This window comes from Apodemus sylvaticus, chromosome 11, assembly GCF_947179515.1.
Source record: "Apodemus sylvaticus chromosome 11, mApoSyl1.1, whole genome shotgun sequence".
NCBI lineage: Eukaryota > Metazoa > Chordata > Mammalia > Rodentia > Muridae > Apodemus > Apodemus sylvaticus.
This window is the reverse complement of record NC_067482.1, coordinates 24,129,432-24,137,145: the sequence shown is the minus strand read 5'-3', so window position 1 is coordinate 24,137,145 and position 7,714 is coordinate 24,129,432. Positions and strand designations below refer to the sequence as shown.

Genomic DNA, 7,714 nt, shown 5'->3' with positions numbered 1-7,714 from the left:
TCACACACACACACACACACACACACACGCACACAGTGGATAACACAAAAGGCAGAGTGCAATAACTTTATTCATACAAATATATACATACATGCAGACACACACACAGAGCTACAGACAGACATATATACACGTTCACACATAGAATAGTCAGAGCAAAGCTCTGGCAAGCAGGCTCCAAGCTGTTCACACATACACATGTGTACATATATACACCCGGGTGGTGAATGGCGCAAGCTCCAATCCACACCTGCAGGCAAGCTTTACACACAGTTGGTGGGGACAGGAACAACATTCCAATTAACGCACATCTTATACAAGACCTTCTGGTCCCAGCTACTGCTTTTGTCTTCCTGCCTTGTCTTTTCTAGTTCTCATCCGGGTCCTCCCGCTTCGCACCTCACTGTCCAGGACACTTACATCTGCCGGTTCGAGTCATCCCTATATGAAGAAGTCCCATCCCTATATGAAGAAGTCCCTCTTTCTTGCCCCAACTCTAAATGTTTTATAATCTTCCACTGTAATTTTTTTCTTCTCCCACGTTCTAAACCAGCAGCCTCGGGAATTGCCCAACTAAGGATCCGTGGCGTATTCCTATGACTAATAAAGCCTATCAGTGTTTGAGTTTGATAGCGGGCCTCAGCTACTGATGCTTCATCCTAGACTGAGCTACTCCTGATCACCGACTCAGCTTGAAAGGCCCAAGCTCTGCTTCTTAGCCGCTCTTGGTTGCCTGGCGGGGAAACAGAGCAGTGTACCCACTCTCTCCCGGAAGCCAAGGCTAAGGAAGGACAGGAAGGGGTGAGCCAAGCCTCACCTGTTTGATACAGCCCTACTCGAATCAGGATCAGTCATTCTGGCAGCGTCGGTTAGTGAAGACTTGATGGAAGAGCGTTAAGAGAATGGAAGGAAGGCCAGAAGAAAAGGAAAAAGAGAAAAGGGTGGGGTAGGGGTGGGGGTGGGGCTATCATAGTTAAAGGAAACTTGGTGTTCTGTATGAACAGAAGGAAGGATATTTCTGACGCCGGAGTCAGCCACCAGCACTCATGGAACCTTTAGATTTCAGGAACCTCTTTGCTCTGTTTTGTAAGTGTCCTCCAGGAAGGCTCTTTAGACTGACCCAATGGTTACCTTCACAGTTCTATTACCCGTCGCAGTCAGCTCTCCGCAATGCGTTGACTGGGGGGGGGGGGGAGGGGGGGGATTCCTACGATTGCCTCTATAGGCCTATGACATGGTAGACAGCTCACAGTAAGGAGTCGACACATGGAAAGACCACCTCCCATGGCCAAGGCCAACTCTTCCCAAGTCCCAGCTCTGTATTTGGAGTAGATATCTGCAGTAATGCTAACACTTGAATTAAACTTGACCATATGCACATACCACCGCAGTATAACTTTTATTTTCACCATAAGGTGAACCTGTTTTTACATCTTTTCATTTTGACCAGGCCAGGTATCACTCCTAGGTAAATATAGCACAAGCAGAAATTTATATTAATAATATGCTTATTAAGGATGGAGAGATGACTCCGTGGTTAGGAGCATTTATTGCTCTTCAAAGGGACCTGGGATCTGTTCCAAGCCCCCACATGGTGGCTCACAACCACCTTTAACTCCAGATCCAGGAGACCAGACCCTCTTCTTGCCACTGTGGGCTCCTGTACACACATAGTGACTATAAATTCATTATGTGTGTACGTGTACACACACACACACACACACAAGCACACTAAAAATGACACAAGTATATTTACACATTTGGGCTCACTCTCTTTTAGAAAATGTTCAGAAAGTGTTTTGTTTTTGAGATTTACTTTTAATTATGTAAATTAACATTACATATTTAATTATGTGAATTAATATTAGTATTTGATCTTATGTATATTTGTGGGGGTTTGTGTGTAGGTATGTCCAACATGGATGTTGGGAACTGGATTATATCTTCTAGAAGAACAGTAAGCTGGCTTGCTTCTTGTTGTTTGTTTCCTTCCTTCCTTGATTTTGCTTTTGTTTGTTTGTTTGTTGTTGTTTTATTTTCAAGACAAGGTTTCTTTGTGTAGCTCTGGCTGTCCTGCAACTTGCTCTGTAGTGCAAACTGGCCTTGAACTCAGACATCTGCCTGCCTCTACCTCCCAGCACTGGGATTAAAGATGTGCGTCACCACCTTAGCTGTCACCACCACCCAGGCAGTAAGCATTCTTAAGAATGCACTGTCCGTCTCCCAGTCCATTTCTGTTAATGTTCATAAAGTGTGAGAATAAGGCCTGAGCAGGACGTAAGATACACACTTTTAATCCCAGCAGACAGGACAGGACAGGACAGGACAGGTCAGGACAGGATAGGACAAGAAACAAAGACCAGTAGACCTCTGTGAATCCAAGGCTAGCTTGAAGTCTGATTTACACAGTGAGTTCTAGAAGAGCCAGAGCTACATCGCAAGACCCTATCTCAAAAAATAATAAAATAAAATAAAATAAAATAAAATAATAAATAAAATAAAAAATAAATGAAGCTTGAACTAAGTGAAATGGGAATCTGTCCAGCCAGGTTATTTACAAATTTTTAAATTTAGAACATTATTTGTAAAGAACTCATGGAAATGTGAACCTATTAATAATTAAACAGTTACTTAATGAATGAAATATGTTCTTTAAACTTCAACTATTAATTATTTTTATTGTCAATTTATCTATCCCCCTAGTCTATGTCAGTAATAAATATTATTTAACGAACCCAATCTAAGAGAAATGTCCTCTGCTAAGTATGTTAGCTTTATATATTTGCTCAATTCTTTCATCTCCCATAGAGAGCAGATATATCCAAGTCCTATATGATCTCTGATACAGCCCTGTCACTCGTGCGAGCTTCCACTAAAGTCGAATAGTTTTAAATTAACGAGAAGAGTTCCAGAAGTGATCTAGTTAAGCATCATACTAAACATTATACTAAATACGTTTGAAATACGAAAGAATTAAGTGCAGGGCTAAAGAAATGGCTGTGTTTAGGAGCACTGGCTGCTTTGCCTAAGAACCTGGTTCAGTTCCCAGTCCTTCTACACTGTCTCACAACTGTCTTTAAGGCCAGCTCCAGGGGATTGAATACTCTCTTCTGATCTTCAGGGATACCAGACACGCATGTGCTGCTGACAAAATATATTCAGGAAAAAACCCACATACCTATAAAATAAAATAAATATATCTTTTTTTAATTGACTGCAAAGTAAAGCCATGAACATGTGGGTGGACTCCATTTAAGAAAGTCATATAATGATTACATGTATGGCAATTTAAAAAAATTATGGAAAAATCCAGTGAATAGCCAGGTGTGTTCCTACACACCATTAATCCCAGCACTTGGGAAGTAGAGGCAGACAGATCTCTGTGAGTTCAAGACAGATATGGTCTATACAGCAAGTTTCAGGCCGATCAGAGTTATTTATTAAAACATTGTCTCCAAATTAAAAAAAATAAAATAAAACAAAGAAAGAGAGGAAGGAAGGAAGTGTGTGTGTGTGTGTGTGTGTGTGTGTGTGTCCTAGCACCCACATCAGGCAGCTCACAACCTCTTGGAACTCCAGTCCCAGTGATTCAACCCTTCTGGCCTCCTTGATTACACAAGGAGCACACACATACAAAATAAAATAAAATAGATAAATTTTGGCAAAAATGCGAAGAATAAAGAATAACTTCATATCATACAATTACAAAAGGTAAAACAGGAGGTAAACGAGTTGAGCATACCCTTGTGAAATGGTGTTTATGATTTCTTTTCCTCAGGAGTACCAACACTATTGGACAGAGTTGAGAGGGACCACGCTGTTCTTTTACACTGACAAAAAAAGTACAATCGTAAGTAGAGCCTGACATGGCCACCTAGTTCAGCCTTTCAGTAGACCCTGGGCATATAATTCATCACCCCCTTTCCTTATCATCCCCAAACCAAGGTATTCAAACATCTAAGGGGCCTATCAGTTCCCTGGACAATTCAGAGGGTATTAGCTCATGTTTTTAACTTTTTTTTTTTTTTTTTTTTTGTGGATTTGTTTTTTTCAAGACAGGGTTTCTCTGTACAGCCCTGGCTGTCCTGGAACTCACTCTGTAGACCAGGCTGGCCTCGAACTCAGAAATCTGCCTGCCTCTGCCTCCCAAAGTGCTGGGATTACAGGAGTGCGCCACCACTGCCCGGCTTGTTTTTAACTTTGTATTCTTTTTTCCTGGCCTAGATAATTAAGAGTTACTTCAAAAGTAGAGATCTTAGATACCTTCTCGATATAAACTGCTTAATGCAAAATAATAGCTTTCATTTCCTGTAACTGTAGAATGCATCTATGTTATGGAATGCAGCTGTAATCTGAAAGGAACAAGATGATTACCATAGCATTGGAACATACGATGCCACAATTTAATTTTCCCAGACAAAAACAGACCTTCTAAAAGTAGACTTGTGAGAGCTAAAGTATGAAGAGGAGGAGGAGGAGGAGGAGGAAGTAATTATTTAATTAATCTTTTAAAGAGTAAGCTTTTTAGCCGGGCGGTGGTGGCGCATGCCTGTAATCCCAGCACTCTGGGAGGCAGAGGCAGGTGAATTTCTGAGTTCGAGGCCAGCCTGGTTTACAGAGTGAGCTCCAGGACAGCCAGGGCTATACAGAGAGACCCTGTCTCAAAAAAAAAAAAAAAAAAAAAAAAAAACAAATCCAAAAAAACCAAAGAGTAAGCTTTTTAAAAATAGTGCACTGCTACTTTCCAGTGATGTCAAGAAAGCAAAGACCCTGGCCCAAACCTTGAGTGATTCCCAGTAGCCACCTTCACTTAGAGCACTTCAAGGGGCAGGCAGTACAGCTTGGTGATTGGGAGCCTAGTATGCCCAGAAAGATTGCCTGGTTTCTCAGTACTAGCCCTGCCACTGGTAACCTGGATCTTGAGATAATTAACCTCTCTGTGACTCATTGCATAAAAGGGGCATAATAGAAAACAGATGACATCTCAAATCTGGCAATTTGAAGAACATTTAATAATGTCATTATAGACATGTAAAGTAGTGGGCAGAATATAGGGAAGTCACACACTTAGTAGTCAGGCTAAAAATAATTCCATATTACCACATGAGGCATGAGAGGAAAGAGTGGGAGAGCTCCTACTAAGGGGAGCATGGCACTTGATGGAAGGATTAGCGACATAGGGCACTAGACCATCTTCCTGCCTGTCTCCTGGCTGCTGAGATTGCAAGCACGCGCACCACTGGGCACTGTGGGATGGCTAAGTCCTAGATCATGTGGCAGTCAGAAATGGCAGGTCTGTGGAAGGAGGTCCCTCACTCATGACATTAAAAAGTCCCAGCTCAGCTCATACAATCTCCTCCCTCCCTTGGTTGGCTCTGAGCCATTAGACATCCAAACTTACGTTTTCAGTTTAAATGACTGTGCTTAACTGATCTTTAAGACAAAATACCTCTAACCTGTAAGCCTTACTTACCCAAGGACAAATAACTCCCTGGCATGCTGAGGGCTATTGTTCATGAAAAATAATAAGGATCAAAATACTCATGGGAGGAGATACAGAGACAAAGTGTGGAGCAGAGACTGGAGGAAAGGCCATCCAGAGACTGCCCCACCTGGGGATCCATCCCATATATAGTCACCAAACCCAGACACTATTGTAGATGCCAACAAGTACTTGCTAACAGGAGCCTGATATAGCTGTCTCCTGAGAGGCTCTGCCAGTGCCTGACAAATACAGAGGGATGCTCTCAGCCAACCATTGGACTGAGCACGGGTTCCCCAAAGGAGGAGCTAGAGAAAGGACCCAAGGAGCTGAAGAGGTTTGCAGCCCCATAGGAGGAACAACAATATAAACCAACCAGTTCCCCCAGAGCTCCCAGGGACAAAAAACATCAACCAAAGAGTACACATGGAGGGACCCGTGGCTCCAGCCACATAGGTAGCAGAGGATGGCCTTGTCAGACATCAATGGGAGGAGAGGCCCTTGGTCTTGTAAAGGCTCATTGCCCCAGAGTAGGGCAATGCCAGGACAGGGAAGAGGGAGTGGATGGGTGGGGAAGCACCCTCACAGAAGCAGGGGAGGAGGATAGGGGGTTTTCAGAGGGGAAACGAGGTAAGGGGACAATATTTGATATGTAAATAAAGAGAATATCTAATAAAAAAATAAGCCATATGTTTTCACTTCTGTTAACCAGCCTGGTTGCCCCAACTACACCGGAGGTGCTTGATTAGACCTAGGCAGTAGGTATGTTAGGATGTATGCTTGCCTCTGATTGGACAAAGACAGGAAGCATGTAGTCTTTTGAGTTTTGCCTTTATAAGTTCCTGGCTGATGTAATTCTGCATCATACACTGGAATCTGGGTATGGACTTGGCCAATATTTAATAAAGTTTGCATCAAATTTGGCTAAAGTTATGGTAGTGGTCTTATTCTCACTTGGCGGTATTGGCAATTACTTAATCCCTCTTTATAAATGAAAGCTGTCAAGTTTAAGGATTAAGAAATTGTAGATGATCATACACACCCGGCAGGGTTGATACCATCATCACCAAGGTGGGTTTCCAAGGAGGAGCCTTCGTCATTGTATTCTAGATGTGCCAACCCTTATGATTCCCTAAAGGTACAAAATGTGGGGAACAGACTTGCACAATTTATGTTAGTGAAGAGCTGAATTCACATTTTCCTCTTAAAACGTTTTTATAAATATACATGAAAGAAGTTGTACACGATGATATCACTAGTAAAAGGGGGTGACCCAGGCCTTAGAGCCCATATTTTTAGGCACAGTGCCACAAAGAGGTCACAACAAAAGGCTCTACAGTTGTCCACCTACCAGTTGTTAAAGAGGATGAAAACACTTGGGGAAGTTTTCTGGATGATAGTCTCAGAAGAAACAGCAGAATAGACCAGCTAAGAACAATCTTATTATTATTATTATTATTATTATTATTATTATTATTGGTTTTTCGAGACAGGGTTTCTCTGTGTAGCTCTGGCTGTCCTGGAACTCATTCTGAAGACCAAGCTGGCCTTGAACTCAGAAATCCGCCTGCCTCTGCCGCCCAAGTGCTGGGATTGAAGGCGTGCGCCACCACAGCCGGCTAAAAGGGAACAATTTAAAGCTGTCTTTACATGTCTAAAAGGCTTAGAGGACCTCACTGGAAAGGTCATTGAATTGTTGAGTGTTATGCCAGAGAAAAGAATTCAGGACCAGTGGATGGGAAGTAGTTAGGGAAAAACTTTGGCTTAATGCACAGAGCACTAAGTAGGGCTGCTTCAGCAGTGTGAATTGAGTGTTATTACAGATGTTCAGCTGTAGGCTTGAGGTCAGCATGGAGAGCAGATTCAAACAGCTGGGTTGGACAGATGACCTTTCAAGCTCTTTCCAACCTACAGTTAAAAGTAGAAGATATGACTCCTTTTCTGTAATTGGTGTATCTATCAGGCGCTGTTTGTTACAGCAAAACTCACTGAGACTGAGCTAGACATAGCCAGAGTATTTATTATAAGAAGGGCTGTCTCTGGGGCAAGCAACATGCTAATACATTATATGCTCATTTGTAAGTGGTTTACCAATTTCCAGAGTGTGAACAGTCCTGCGGTGACTGATGCAACCTATCAATGTGACTGTACTGAGCACGGCGTATGAAGAAATGCACAGGAGCACTGTTGCACGGCATTAATGCCACAGCGAACTAGGATGTAAATAATGTC

The 7,714-nt window shown here is 42.5% G+C and overlaps 1 protein-coding gene across 2 annotated transcripts in view; it reads left to right on the top strand.

The window, feature by feature from the left end:
* Positions 1–7,714, top strand: part of Stap1 (signal transducing adaptor family member 1) — a 35,075-nt gene that overhangs the window by 3,310 nt on the left and 24,051 nt on the right. The window contains exon 2 of one of the 2 annotated variants that reach the window (XM_052198757.1): positions 3,779–3,850. The exons of the other annotated variant lie outside the window; for it this stretch is intronic. Coding sequence (XP_052054717.1) covers positions 3,779–3,850 — 72 coding nt within the window. The remainder of the gene's footprint in view (positions 1–3,778; positions 3,851–7,714) is intronic. 2 annotated transcript variants of the gene reach the window in all.